This window comes from Rhineura floridana, chromosome 3 (assembly GCF_030035675.1).
Source record: "Rhineura floridana isolate rRhiFlo1 chromosome 3, rRhiFlo1.hap2, whole genome shotgun sequence".
NCBI classification, from domain to species: Eukaryota; Metazoa; Chordata; class Lepidosauria; order Squamata; family Rhineuridae; genus Rhineura; species Rhineura floridana.
This window is the reverse complement of record NC_084482.1, coordinates 109,945,869-109,961,399: the sequence shown is the minus strand read 5'-3', so window position 1 is coordinate 109,961,399 and position 15,531 is coordinate 109,945,869. Positions and strand designations below refer to the sequence as shown.

The 15,531-nt window shown below is 43.1% G+C and overlaps 1 protein-coding gene across 5 annotated transcripts in view; it reads right to left on the bottom strand.

The window, feature by feature from the left end:
- RUFY1 (RUN and FYVE domain containing 1) overlaps positions 1-15,531 on the bottom strand; it is a 41,664-nt gene that overhangs the window by 6,551 nt on the left and 19,582 nt on the right. For all 5 annotated transcript variants that reach the window (XM_061617300.1, XM_061617304.1, XM_061617301.1 and 2 more), the window contains exons 11-15: positions 14,374-14,541; positions 12,766-12,863; positions 9,974-10,093; positions 7,121-7,250; positions 5,058-5,152 (exon numbers count right to left, since the gene is read on the bottom strand). In XM_061617300.1, the coding sequence (XP_061473284.1) occupies positions 5,058-5,152; positions 7,121-7,250; positions 9,974-10,093; positions 12,766-12,863; positions 14,374-14,541 (611 nt within the window). The remainder of the gene's footprint in view (positions 1-5,057; positions 5,153-7,120; positions 7,251-9,973; positions 10,094-12,765; positions 12,864-14,373; positions 14,542-15,531) is intronic.

Genomic DNA, 15,531 nt, shown 5'->3' with positions numbered 1-15,531 from the left:
TTTGGAGTCCATGGGGGTTGTCTCTGATACCTATGGGTGTCTATTGTTTCCTATACCGATGAAATTAATCCCTGAAGATATAGCATTGGAGTTCAGCCGCAGTAGGGATAATAGTGATGAATGGAAGATACAAGAATTCCTAAAGTTCCTACAAAGGGAAATTGAGAGTTGAGAGCTTCAGTTCTAACTAAAATTGCAGTTAAACCACGGGAGAGTAATACCCCCATCAAGTATAGCCAGAAGTCAGTACGACATTATCTAGAGCAGAAGAAAGGATTGGTCTCTGCACCATCTGCTGTAGCACTGGATACAATAACTCCAGAAGCAGTCTGCATATTCTGCAATGCTCCTGACCACAGGGCAGCTGACTGTTCAGCTCTGACACTTGTAGAAAGAAAGGAGAAGCTAAAGAAACAAGGCCGATGCTTCATATGTCTGGGGGCAAGACACATGGCCAAATTCTGCAAGGCAAAGGAAATTGTTTGCTCTAGTTGTGCAAAATGCCATCATAAGTCCATTTGTTCTCAAGAAGCAAAGGAGAACCCCACCAAGACAACTCCTGATGACACTGTTATGTCATCAATAGTTCCATCTGCAGTGCACTTAAAGTCACCAAACACAGTATTGCTGCAAACTGTACAAGCTACAGCCAAATGGACTGCTGGGAAGAAAACTATGCACTATCTACTAGATGGAGGAAGCCAAAGAACATTTATACAAGAAGACATCTCCAAGGCACTAAAGCTCCCAGTAGCAGGGGAAGAGACCCTAACTATCCACTCGTTTGGGGTAAAGACACCAGTGACTACCAAAAGACAGAGAGTTAAGGTCACCTTGCAAGGCCTCTGAGGGAAAAGAGAAAAGATTGAACTGGAGGCCCTGGAAACACCACAAGTATGCAGCACCATGGTAAGGGTCCCAGGAGATGGTCTGCACCAAGAATTAGAAACAAGAGGCCTCCAGCTGGCAGATGCAATCTCTCCCAAAGAAGCCCAGGGGCTGGAGCTAGAAGTGCTGATTGGAGGAGATTATTACTGGAAGGCAGTGACAGGCCGAGTGGAACGACTTGGAAATGAACTGGTGGCACTTGAGACTATACTGTATTTGGATGGGCTGTTCAGGGTCCCACTACAACCTTCATAGGTACCAGTACCACAGAGGCCGGAGTACTGAAAGTCATAGCAGAGGAAGAATCCCTCATCTCCAGACAGCTGAGAGCCTTCTGGGAACTAGAATCAATTGGCATAGTGGAAAAGGTGGAGGGGAAGACAAAGTGTGACAAAGAGATGCTCCAAAGATTTGAAACTTCCATAAAATACAAGGAACGAAGATATGAAGTAAAACTACCCTGGAAGTCAGATCAGCCTGACTTACCAAACAACTTCCTTGTAGCCAAGAGAAGATTCAAACAGTTAGCTGGGAAGTTCAGAACTGATGCGCTGCTTTTTAAGAGGTACAGCAATGTCAATGAAGAGCACCTCAGAAGGGCATAGCGGAAGAAGTCGCCCACAGTTCTGCACTTCAGCCGGGCAAGGTCATCTACTATCTTCCTCATCATGTAGTTATCTGGGAGGATAAGGCTACCACAAAACAGAGTAGTGTTTGATGCCTCACCCCATGAAAGGGGGTGTCCTTCACTTAATGATTGTTTACAAACTGGACCCAATCTGAACCAAGATTTGTTTGGCATTCTAATCAGGTTTCGCCAATACAAGGAAGCTTTCACTGCAGACATTGCAAAGGCTTTTCTTCAGATATCAGCAGCAAGTGAGGATCGAGATGCAGTAAGATTTTTGTGGATGAAAGAACCTCCAAACTTTGATCAAGAACCAAAACTAAAAATCCTAAGAATGACACGAGTGTTATTTGGTGCATCCCCCAGCCCCTTTTTGCTTGCTGCTACCATAAGACATGATATTTAAAACAATATCAGAAGGAACATCCCGATATCTGCCAGATGCTTGATGAATGCCTGTGTGTTGATGACTTCATAGCCAGAGCTAACAGCACAGAGGAAGCTGCTAGTATTGCCATGAGGGCCAGAGAATTGCTCTCAACCGCAGGAATGGACCTCCGGAAGTGGAATACCAATTCTAAGGAACTGCAAACATCCTGGCAGAACAAGGAGAATGAACCCAATGTAGAGTTGGAAGAACAAACTTTAGGACTTTCATCATTAAAGGTCTTAGGTCTGACCTGGAAAACTGAGGCAGATGAGTTCATATTTGAGATTCATAACCTGCTAGAATTCATGATAGGTAGAAGAAATACTGAACGTTTTGTGCTACAAGTAACAGCACGTATATATGATCCAACTGGATTCTTGTCACCCTTTGTTATCAGAGTGAAATGTTTGTTCCAAGAACTGTGGGAACAAGGTCTTGAATGGGATGAAGAATTACCTAATTACCTCAAGTGGAACCAATGGTGTCTTGAGCTACCACATTTGCAAGAACTAAGCATTCCAAGATGGTATTTTCAGGGTACTTTGAATCAAAAGTACAGCTGCATACATTTTGTGATGCCAGTGAAAGGGCGTACAGTGCAGTAGTTTACCTCCGGTATGTAACAGAAAATGAAGAGACAAGTGTGAGTTTGATAACTTCCAAATTAAGAGTAGCTCCACTAAAAAGAGTGACTCTTCCATGACTTGAATTAATGGGAGCATTGATTGGAGCAAGACTGGTGAATTACCTGAAAACTGTGCTAAAAATGGAAGGTGTAGAAGTCTACATGTGGACTGATTCAATGATTACCCTCCACTGGATTCGTAGCACTGCAAGGCAGTGGAAGCCTTTTGTAGCCTATTGAGTGACTGAGATTCAAGGTTTAACTGACCCTCTAAAAGTTGGTCCCATTGTGCAGGAGATGAGAATCCAGCTGATCTCCCTACCAGAGAGCAACATACTGAGGACCTCAGAAAATGTCACCTTTTGTGGAAGGGGCCCTACTGGTTATCACTGTCTGAAGATGAATAGCCATAGTGCACATTGTCAGAAGGAAGTTCCATAAAAGGAGATCCAGATCTCAAAGCAAGTCTTCAGATGGCTGTGCAAACCAGCTGCAACTCTGAGAACATGCCACCCCCTGTCCTAGCACTAGAAAGATATAGTCAGTTTAAAAGGGCAGCTCTATCATATGAAGAGCTTGAAACAACTTTGACTGAAGTAGAAGCCATACTGAACTCTAGGCCAATCACCTTTGTTTACAATGAAGTGGAGGAACCAACACCTCTGACACCAGCTCACTTCCTTGTGGGTCAAAGATCAACAGCTTTACCTCCTCAGAGGTATCCTATTCCAGTGTCTCATACAACTACTCAAGATGAACTCAGTAAAAGATGAAAATACCGACAAACATTGATGAATCAGTTTTGGAAAAGATGGCAACAAGAGTATTTATTGGACCTACGATCAGTTCATCTCAGTGTTCCATCAGAGCAAAAGGCTGAGCACAAAGTAAATGACATAGTTTTGATTCATGAGGATAAAATCCCCAAACGCATGTGGAAGACTGGTAGAATTGAAGAAACTTTCTGAGGATGTGACAATAGAGTTTGCGCATGTGCTGTGCGACTTCCATCTTGAGCAGTTCTGAGAAGACCAATTCAATTATTATATCCATTGGAACTTTAAGAAGATGAACTTGCATGAAGTTCATCAGGCCAGAGGACGTTGAAACTGTTTGTTGTCTCTTTAAGGGGAATGGTTTGGGTGTAACACATAGAGAAGCCTAAAGGGATATCTTTTTATGTAACCCCTATTGAATATTATGAGAAGTGAAAGCAACTAGTTTTCTCTCCTTTTTCTCCCTTATTCCCTTCCTTTTCCTCAGTTTGTAGGAGCAGAGTTTAGTATTGTTGTAAGCAAAGTGTGTCAATTAATAAATATAATCAGACTTAAAGATGTCAAGCTTCCAAGAACCATTTTTCCTGTTAAGAAGACCTTAGCTGTTGCAACAACAGGGGTGTATTTTATCACCCTATTTATTTAATCTATACGCAGAACTTATCATACGGAAAGCAGGATTGGACCAAGATGAAGGAGGTGTAAAAATTGGAGGGAGAAATGTCAATAATTTAAGAAATGCAGACGATACCATAGTATTAGCAGAAACCAGTAATGATTTAAAACAAATGCTGATGAAAGTTCAAGAGGAAAGCACAAAAGCAGGACTATAGCTGAACGTCAAAAAGACTAAAGTAATAACAGAAGATTGAACTTGTCAAGGATTATCAATACCTTGGCACCGTCATTAACCCAAATGGAGACAATAGTCAAGAAATCAGAAGAAGGCTAGAACTGGGGAGGACAGCTGTGAGAGAACTAGAAAAGGTCCTCAAATGCAAAGATGTATCACTGAACACTAAAGTCAGAATCATTCAGACCATGGTATTTCCGATCTCTATGTATAGATGTGAAAGTTGGACAGTGAAAAAAGCGGATAAGAGAAAAATCAAGCTTTGCGCGTAACCATGGACTGCAAAAAAGACAAATAATTGGGTGTTAGAACAAATTAAACCAGAACTATCACTAGAAGCTAAAATGATGAAACTGAGGTTATCATACTTTGGACACATCATGAGAAGACATGATTTGTTAGAAAAGATAATAATGCTGGGAAAAACAGAAGGGAGTAGAAAAAGAGGAAGGCCAAACAAGAGATGGATCGACTCCATAAAGGAAGCCACAGAACTGAACTTACAAGATCTGAACAGGGTGGTTCATGACATATGCTGTTGGAGGTCACTGATTCATAGGGTCACCATAAGTTGTAGTCGACTTGGAGGCACGTAACAACAACCACCACCAGTATACTTTACCAGTTTCAGGTAACACTCGTGTGGGTGCTATAAACACCATGAAGCAGCCTTAAAAGTATCAATGAATTCAGAACCCCACGTTAAAAGGTCTTCCAAAATGTGTAGATCCACTTTTCTTGGTAACTAAATGCCATTCCTTTTACGTTACACAAGTTTATTCAATGTAATTCCCTATGGAAATGCAAGATTAACAGAATGGGCCTCATACTGGCATATATTATCAGAACATACTTACTGGCTAAGGTGAAGCCCCATTTCTTGGAGGGCTTGTTCCTGTTCATCACACATCTTTTCTAATTGCTGCTTCTCTTCTTGTAGTTTTCGCAACTCCTATAAAAACATGCACACACAAAAATGCTATATAGTTTTCATTAGGCAACTTCCCCCTCTGCTATTTTAAACTTAATAAGATCTGAACCTATTGAGGGAAGGTGAGAGAATGCATTACTTTTATAAAGCCAATAAATGAATTACTTTGCTTCTGCCATCAGGAACAGTTCTCCAGTACGCTATAAAAACCTGTATGTGGAATGGCTTCTAGCCTTAGCCCAAATGTGTTGCTCCCAACAACTGGGTTTACCCAGACTGGGGAAGACGCAAGGGATGGCACCCTTCTAACATAAGAAGTTGCCTTTTATCATGACTGACCACTGGGTCCATCTAGCCCTGGACTGTCTACATTGACAGGCAGCCAAGGTTTCAGCTGGGGGTCTTTCCTAGCCTCGCCTGGAGATGCCAGAGCCCTGGGATCTTCTGCATGCAAAGCATGTGCTCAGTCACTAAGTTGTGGCCTTTCTCCAACCCCGGCCTACCCTCATTATTACAATTATTCTGTAACTAGTGAAAGACCTATGAATTTGACAAGTGACAGAGAAGGATGTAATGAAATCTCTAGTCCTTTGCCCATCCCTCGAACATGCTTCTCCTGTGCCCCACCCTTCCCAGAAACATTTCCTTGGTCCTTTTTCTCTCCTTTGGTGCTGGTGCTCTCTACAGTCTCCATTTCCCCCTATTTAAGGCCTGGCGCTCTCTCACCACCCCCTTCTCCAATACTCTTCTGCCTCCCTGCCTCTCCCAGGCCTTCCTGTCCTTCTAGCTTTCCCCCAAATGCAGTACTTTATTCCAGAGGAATAAATGGCAGACAATTGCTTATGTAAAAGAACACAAGGGGCAAAACTAAGGGACATCACTGGGATAGGGCTAACCCTGTTCCCTTCCCTAGTGACCCCAGCCATCAAGAAGGACCCCCAGAAAAGGCCTGCAAGGGGCTGCAGAGGGAATTCCGGGAAAATTGGGCAGATCAGCACACAACACACCTGTATATATCATCTACCTGGCACAGGCCATCTAAGCAAATACTTCCAATAATTTTACTAATACATGAAAATTATACCTCCCTGAGAAAAAACAATGGAAAATGCCACATTTATTCATTCTGTATATTAAAAAAGACACGTTATTAAAAATAGCCTTTCGGGATTAAAATAAGAGGTCAGCTGTTGGGTTAGAATGGTTGGTTCATGTATCTAGTGCTGGTTTTAGCCCATTTTAGTCTGTTTAATTGTAATTGGATTTTGTTTTATTGTTGTACTTTATTGACTGTTACTGATGTATTCTGGTGATTGTAAACCACTTCTGTGAGATGATTGTTCTGAAAAGCAGTATACAGGCCCTTTAAATAAATAACAACAAACCAAACGGGTCGCATTCATTACAAAAAATCCTTAATACATGGGAAGCACAGTGACAATAGTCAAAGTGCTTGAAATTCCAAACCTTGCATCTTCAGTATCTGTAGTGTACCCTGTTTTCTGTTGCTGTGACCTGACTGCTTAATACACCCCAGCCCTTTCCTTTTAGTGGGTATGCAGCCAAGGCAAGTGTGGAACTCTGGATGTTGATATACTAGAGATTTTTAATTCAGTAATAAGATTGCTTTTTTTAGAGTTCAAAGCCATTACATCCCTTGATTATTTGCTGTTGCAAAAGTGTTTAGTTTTAAAAGAAATAACTGCTGTTATTAACAGTTCTTCATTGGTGGTTACATTTTCCTGAACTAGTAACTTATAGCAACCTCTTTTGCCTTAAGGGAGAGAATTCTCTGAGTTACCTTCTAGCTGAAAGGCATCCAAGTAATTTCCCCACCTCTCCTGTCTAGACCAACGTAGTCCAACCTGGTGCCCTCCAGAGGTTTGGGGCTACAACTCTCATCAGCCCCAGCCAACATAAATATGCTCTGAAGAGCACCACACTGGAAAAGGCTAGTCTAGGTGCATATTAGGTTTCCAGCTCACTTACATTTTTCAACCCTTCCACTTGCTGCAGTTCTGTTTTTAGCAAAGCTGTAGTGTCCTTCTCTTCATGCAGCTCATGTTGCAGAGTCTGTCTCTGTTCTTTTTCAGATTTTAATTCTCCCTCAAGTGTTGAACTGTTTTAAATTAAGAGACAATCAACCAACTCTAAGTTAGAAAGAAAGCTTGTTTATCAGCATTATTTACTTTACCAGAAGTTCTAAAATAAGCATTGGGGTGTGTGAATAGCATGCTTCCTGAGGTCACAAGAGGAGTGTTTTGAATTTTTGCATAGACAGCGGTTTAGAGCAAGATAAAAGCCATAGGAAGGGGGGGTGAAGTTGACTTCTGCCTCCCCCCCCGGCTGCCCCAGAGATGCCTCTGAAGGCTGGCAGCCCTGCTGAATGGAGCAGGGCAGAGGAGGAATCCCTGAAAAATAGGGCACAAGGACCTCGAACAAAACTCCAACTCATGGAAGGCACCTATGTTCACTTTTCAGGAATCACTCCCTCCTCCTCAGTTCCCCATGCAACATACAGCAGGGATATCCATCCTTAAGGAGAGGTTTCTCTGGGGCGATAGGGGGATAGGAAAGTAAACTTCTGCCCACCCCCTTCCACAGGGTTTTCTCTGGATCCAACCCACTGGCTGGGATCCAGACACCTACTTTAGAGATGATCAAGATCTTGCCCAGAGAAATTCCGAGAGACATTTTCTTTGAACAGTACACATTTATGATCAAACAACTTTTGGAACTCCCGTCAGTTTCCTGGGTCATTGACATGTGGCTTGGGGTGGGGGCTGCTGTTCAAGAAAACCAAATTCAAAGACTCCTTTGTTTGTGCACAAAAGTAGCTATGCAGTTCTGCAGATCCCAGCTAAGAAAGAGTGACAGCAGGTTGTCACGCCCTATCTTTAGAAATTACAGGCACGATCCCCTGGAATCCTGGGTAAGACCAGGATTCAACTTTTTGCTTGCCCTGTAATGTTCACTTTGGTAGCCTCAGAGGAAAGGCTCAACTTTCCAACTGTAAAATGGAACAATAGTAGTTATTGCAGGGCTGCTATAAATATGAATAAAAAAACCATGGTAAAGCACCCTATATGTTTAGAGTGGTTGAAATAATTAATAAATGTTTTAATTTGGTAGACAGATGTCATATCTAGAAGGGCTTATCATTTTTTTTAGGTAACACAGTTGTGCCATATGGGATGTAGACGTCCCAATGCAGAATCTTAAGTAGTTAACTTTAAATAAGCACATTTTTGTCCTTAAGATCATGTAGGAAAAGTTTCAAAATATACAGGCATTCTGTTAAAGGCTTCAAACACAAAAAAGGATGTGATGGGCTTCTGGTGTTTGGGACCAAATCATCTCCATGCTTCCTTTGGACTCCACCCACATCTATTTCTTCCTACATTGCCCTCTTAACATTTCTACTTTTTTCTCCAGCATCCTTATTCCTGCCAAATTCTACAAGAAAAAAAAATCCAGATGTTGCAACTGAAACAAATGACTACAACTCATATCTACATCAGTGGATTCTAATTTCTTAGGAAATGAGCTTCTTGAGTTCATTTTGGAAAGCACATGAGAAAAAGCCCCCATCAATTTGGGATGCTGTAGCAGTGAAAAGGGCCAATTCAATGTTAGGAATGATTAGGAAAAGGGACTGAAAATAAAACAGCAAGTATAATAATAATGCCAATATACAAGTCTACAGTGCACTCACATATAAAATGCTTTATACAATTCTTGTCTCCATCTCTCCCAAATAAAAAATCTTTACAATAGAGCTGTTAAAAGCAGAAAGAGGGTAACTACAATTAGCGAGGGATCAAACTCCTTTAACCCTTTTCTCATAGGAAACAAGTTAGGGTGCAATTCAACTTGTATTTGTGCTGGATTGGGGGGGAGATGGATGTGGCAGACCCCCGGCTGAGCCGGCAGGTTCCCAGCACTGCTGGCAGAAGCCCCTTGTCACAGCTGAGCTGCGGCGCCTCAGGGACCCTGCTGGCTGAGCTGGAGGTCTGCCAGGGAAGTCCAGCCTGGTGGACACCCCCAAAATGGGGTATTTCAGGGGCATGGCAGAGGAGGGGGGGGGCTTCCACAACATCCTCCTTGCATTTGGAGCACTTCCAAGGGCCCTGATCCAGGTAAGATTTCCACCGGCTAATAGGCTGGTGGAGTAAAATCATTTCCATGTCTGACAATGGGGAGTGCTTACTCCCAGGTAGGGGTATTTGCAGGAGCTGGCTTCTGCTTTTCTGGCCCCTGCGTGCGGCTCCCGACTGAGCCAGCGTTTAGCCAGCCTGCCAGCTCCTAAACAGGGAGTGGATGCCGTGGAGCTTTCTGCCGGCTCCTCCTCCGTTGGCCATCCTCCGCCAGCTTCCCATGATTTGGATTGCTCTGCCAGGCTAGTTTAGATGAAAGGATAACACAATAGAGGTTTATAAAAATTATGAACTATGTGGTGCAATTCTCATGATTTTGGGGGTTTTCAGTATAATTTGGGTAGAAAGGGCAAAGTAGAATTTACTAGCACTATGAAAAGTCCTTCGCACAACTTCAGAACCAGTTTTGAAAGAAAGCTGATACTCCTTTTACTGCTAGCTTCCTTTATGCACATATCCAAGATATGGAAGAATGCATTAGAAATGACAGTTCAAAACAATTACAGCTCACACATCGTATCAGAATTTTAGTGTCAACTAGTTTTGGTACATGGGATGCATCTTGTCATCTTAGTGGCTAATTGATTTTGTGAGGTATGTGTAAGTTGTGCATGAAATGCCCTGTTTCTGGGAAAAGCTGGGATAAACACATCAGTTTTTCAAATAATACATAGTGCAAGCGTACCACTTGTTATCCAGTTGGATTAGCTGTTGCTTCAAGGTTACAATTTTACCACCCAGTTCTTGTTTCAGTTTGACATTTTTTTCTTCTGCAACCTTCCTGGCCTTTTCTGCATGTTGCAATCTAAAAGTAACAACAACACAAGCTGTGATCACTACATAGAATTAAACTAGTTTGACTCTTGCCAAAGCTACCACCTCTGAGCACTCTCTGTCAAGAACAACAATGTTGGCCAAAGTAAAATGGCCCAGCCTAAAGGGATTGTGGGGAATATTCTGCATAGGTTCCTGGGATGCTCTGAACTGAGAAAAACCAGGGTGTCTCACATAGTCCAGCTGCAGCTTGTTTAGCCAAGGAGGTAGGCAGCTGAATGTTATCTGTTGTGCCTGGTACCAAGGTCAGGAGGCCTGCGTAGTCAGGATGGAATTTTGGACTATTCCATCATCAAGACGTGTCATGATTGGCTAATTGACGCTCTTGCTGTTGCTGGGCAAATTCCCATAAAAGAGGGGCCAGCTTTCAACAAATTGTTCCATTCCATCTTGACTTACCTATGTGATGTCTAGTGGTATAGGGAGCGGGGGGGGGAGCTGGCTCTTATACTTTTCGTGTTTGTGAGTATTCTAGCTTAGGCTAGGTAAGCTTTGTTATTTTGGGTTTGTGTTGAACGTTCTCGTATTTTGGTTAAGTGTTGACTATGCCTAACTGTTTCAGAGTATTGGGCTTAACGGAATTTATATGCTGCTCTTTTATATGCACTTTTATATTTAATAAACTACCTCATATTACATGGTGTGTGTTGCTTGGGGCTGTGGCTCTGAAACCAGTACACTGACTACAAAGCTACTGACTACTGGATTTGGTTTGGCTATAGGCTTCAGAGCAGTGAGTGTAAATGTTTGGCTCTTGCTCTTAAGAATCTGTCAGTCTGGTTGGTTCCCCTTGACTCAGAGTGGGAAACCAAGTTAAGGGGTAGTGGCAGTCTACCTACCTTACAGGGTTGGCATTGGGATTAACTCAGCCCTGGTAAGGAGAGGCACGAGGTGTGCCTGGTCCAGGACAATTACCCTGGGGTTAGGGGGTTGGTTCCTGGGGATCCTTTTTGACAATCTTATCATGCATTAACTTTTTATATCACACATTAACATTTCATATAATGTCAGAAATTAGTGTAGAGTAGGTCAGCCTTCAACACTCTAGCCGAAAGATGCTCTCCACATGTTACACAATCTAAGTGAGGATAGATCTGTTCACCAGTCCTAGGCTGAGCTAAAGGGAAATGGGCCAAGAAACTTGTCAAACCCCTAAGGAGACCATCAGCTGCTTTAGGGAACTGTTGAAACAGCACTTCCTAAGGCTGCATTTAAGGATGCATACACACCAATCATTTAAAGCACATTATTTCCCCCAAAGAGTCCTGGGAACTGTAGTTTACCCCTTACAGATCTACAATTTCCAGTATCCTTAACAAATGACAGTTCCCAGGATTCTTTGGGGGAAATAATGTTATTTCAAATGTGATTTAAATTATTATTATTAATTAGATTTATACCTTGCCCTCCCTCCCAGTAATAGCCCAGGGCGGCAATGAACGGTGTGATTGCAGCCAAAGACCTGTGTGCCCTGAGAGAAGGCAGGAGAAAAGGCAGCCAGGCAACTCATGCCATCAGCTCCTGAAGGGACTATAAGGTGGTCTGAGAGAATCCCGTTTTATATTTTTAAACTATAAATGGAATAAAATGAATGGCCTCTTAATTCACACTTAATATGATCCATCTACCCTGCCTCTTCCAAATTCATCAGTTTTCCATCCCAGCAAAGGGCATTCCAAGCCTCTCCTGTGCGGCTCTCTTATTTTCCCTCCTTTGATTTTTCCTTCTTCTCTCCCATACCGAACTTTTCCACATTGCTTACCTTCCCCATATTGAAGGCTGAGCTACCCACTTCAGCATCTAATACAGGGATGGGGGACCTCAGGTGAATGCAGCCCACCAGGCCTCTCTATATGGCCCTCAGGATTCTGCCCAGACCACACCTCTCACTGACTCTGCTCTGTGCCCTCCTCTAGTGATTTTACTTGGCTGGAATGTGTTCTTGAACTGTGATAATACCTCCTGCTTGCCTAAATGGAGGATGGAGAAGAGTGTGTGTGTCTGGCTATACATGCTTTGGCTACATTCATCAATGGCATGCAGCTCTGAAAAGGCTGCCCATAAGGGACTGTGGCCCTCGGGTTTAAGAAGATTTCTCACACCTTTGAAATTTCTCTTTAGATTAGGAAAGTGCTAGCCAATAACTCGATGTGGCCAGCTAGCTGCCCGTGGGCTACAAGCAGCCTCTAAGATGGTTCCATCAGGCCCATTTCTCACGGTTGGTAAGAAGGGAGGCAAGTAGGAATAAAGAACACGTGGCCCTCTAGTTGTTGGAACTGCACTCCCATCAATTCCAGACACTGCAGACAGTGGTAAGGGATGATGGGAGTTGGAGGGCCACAGGTTCCCCATCCCCAATCTTACAAAAAGCTGACAGTCCAAAGGCTACCAGCTGATCACACTGAAGGTACTGTCTGGCATTCTTCTAGTCTTACCATGTTTTACGTGCTGAAGAGGGATACCTTAGCATTTCAGTCGGAGGCGACAGATGTGTGGGGTGAACAAGGATCGCACACAGGTAAAGGAGATTAGGGGAATCGGTCCGTGAGATATTAATGCCTTCCCTAGAAACATCTTGTGTCCCTGTAAGAACATTTGGGAACCGGGCAGGTCAAAGGTTATGAGGCCTATGGAAGAAATTACCTGTCCTCCATCTGCTTCACAGAAGACATCATTTGATCCGTTTTGCCTTCAAAGGATGTTATTGCTTCTTTTTTCTGTTGCAATGAGTCCTCTGCATTCTAGGAGGGAAAGAAACAGCTCACTTCACATTTTTCCTTCACTTCAAAATCTAAACACTTGACGGTCATATATGATTAGCTTAATAACAAAATAGAAGATACTTCATCATGTCTCTCTCTTCATACTGCAATATTTTTTTCCTTCAAAAAGGCAGAGAACACAGTTGCCTTGCTACTGAAATGCTAAAACAGGTAACCTTGTGGCAAGAATTAAGAAACCGGCCTAGCTTTGGGACCTGAAAAGAGATGACTTAGAGACTTGGGAAGTAAAATTTAAGATGTTAAAGCCAAATAAGTACAAGGAAAACAATATGGTACAAAGCCCATCCTATGTCTATAGACAGATCACATGAGCCTCTCATATTCTTTTAAGGCATCTCAAAGAAGGAAAATGGGATTCTCTCACTGGCCCTCAATACTATCTACCATCTCAACAATAAGCAGAAAAGATATATAGGCCTTGCGATCTCCAGCCCTCCTGGTCAAAACTAGTTACCAAAGAACTAGGCTGGTCAGAGAAGGAGACCCATACCTTCCCCAGAGGTCACTTGGGTTCCTACGGAAAGGCTGTCATAACCAAAGAATGTTCACTGAGGAATAACTCGCATTTTGACTGTATCATGTCAAGAGACCCTTCACTCTAGAAGTTTTACTTTTCTTCTTCTAGCCACTAAGTGTGGATGAATGATCTCATATCCATAATGCGTCATTGACTGAAAGTGTACATGAAAAGCATATAAAATGTATATGGCTGGGTTCATGCAGGGAAGTGGTGCCTAGATAGAATCCTGACATTGTATCTGACAGGATGAGCAGTAAAAATGAGGGTAGACAATTGCTGTATAACTGAACCAGAAGGTATATGCAGTTGAGACAGAGAGCCAGTTTGGACACAACGTTCCCAGCCTCATAAATCATGGCTTATAAAACCAGGAATGAGTTTTAGGCCTGCAGAGCCCCTCCCTGACATGCTGGCTTTGGTTCATTTTGATGGAATGGGAACTCTGGTTTAAACAAACCAGGATCTCTGAGCTGAAGCCAGTGTATACAGGAAGGGAGGAATGTGTGGGTTCAACACTCATTCCTAGCTTCATAAATAATGCCGTAGCTGGGAATGTTACATCCAAATTGTCCCAGAGTGTTGGACTTGAGCTGGAGAGACCTGGGTTCATGTATCTGCTCAGCTATGAATTCAGCATGTGCCTCAGGCAGGTCACTCTCTTCTTCAGTTCCCCATCTATAAACATGAACACAACAGTGACCCAACATCAGAGGTAGCCAATGTGGTAACCTCCAGAAGTTGTGGACTACAACTCTCATCATCCCCAGGCAGCATGGCCAGTGATGAGGAGTGATGGGAGTTGCAGTCCACAACATCTGGGGGATGTCCTACATCATTGGGCTGTTCCAAGGACCACCAAGCTAATGAGCAGAGTGCACTGCACACATTCAAAGTGTCATGAATATCACTAATAAATAGATTAGTTGTCCGTTTGCTTAACACATTTACCTGAGATTTATTAAACATCTGCAAATTGATAGCTTTAACTTCCTCCAACTGTTGGCGAAGGGCAACCAAAGTGTCCTGTTTTTCATGAGTATCTTTCTCCAGGAGTTTCATAGCAATTTCCATTTCTGTTTTCATTCCAATCTGTAGCTCAAGCTCTTTCTCCAGCTCCTTAAAAATGATAATGCAAAACTGCATAAATAAAAGTTTTGGTTGAGCTGTGTAAAACCTGATCCATGTTTTAGGTCAAACACATGACAGGAGTTTTTATAGATTGTGTGACACATTTCTTTAACAGAAGTACAATGGCTGGTGTTGAAAGAAACCAAAGGCTGCTTCTGAATGCACACTGGGACTTTTCAGGTTCCCTCTCCCCCTAGTAGTTCCCCCAGCCCCACCCCCACCATCACATATGAGGATCTGGCATAGCATCAAAACAGCACAAGGGGTTGTAGCTGGAAGCTAACACACATACACAACCCAAAGCCCTTTGTTCACATGCATGGGGTCTATGAATCCTGGCCAGTGTGTACAAATTGGGAATATGTATTCTCCCTTTCCACTGGGAGATCCGGACCTTACCATATTTGTAGCCCCAATAAGGAGGCCGGGATTAAACTACACGGTGGCTTCTTGACATCAATCAATATTTGGAAAATATTGTTATAGAAATCAAGGGAGAAGTCCAACAATTCTCTGACCAGTAGTCATTGTTTTCTGCTACATGGTGCTGGAGTAAGATGAAGTGGAGAAGAGCAGGTCTGTGTGCAACTGCAAAATGCAATGCAGTGCACCAAGCTCCCCTTCCCTCAGGGTTCCTTCTGCCTTACATATGATCTCTCCTTCAAGTTGCACCAGGCTTAGAGTACTCCAAGCCCAGGTTGAGCTACATGGCCAATGGCCAAGCTGCTTTCTGAGTGGCCCCTCACTCTGGGTGGCCTGGGCTCACAGCACGCTTCCCAGAGCCTGGTGGGTCTGAAGAGGAGGCGGCGTAGGGGACAGGCTGGCATGTCTGGTTCTGTTAGGAGCAGATTGAAAAAGATGACTGGCCCAAGTTCATCCATTGAGCTTAATGACCAACCAGGGATCTGAACACAAGTCTGCCCTATCTGACACTCCGTACATTCCATCACACTGCCTCTCACTAATGTCTAAGCCTGC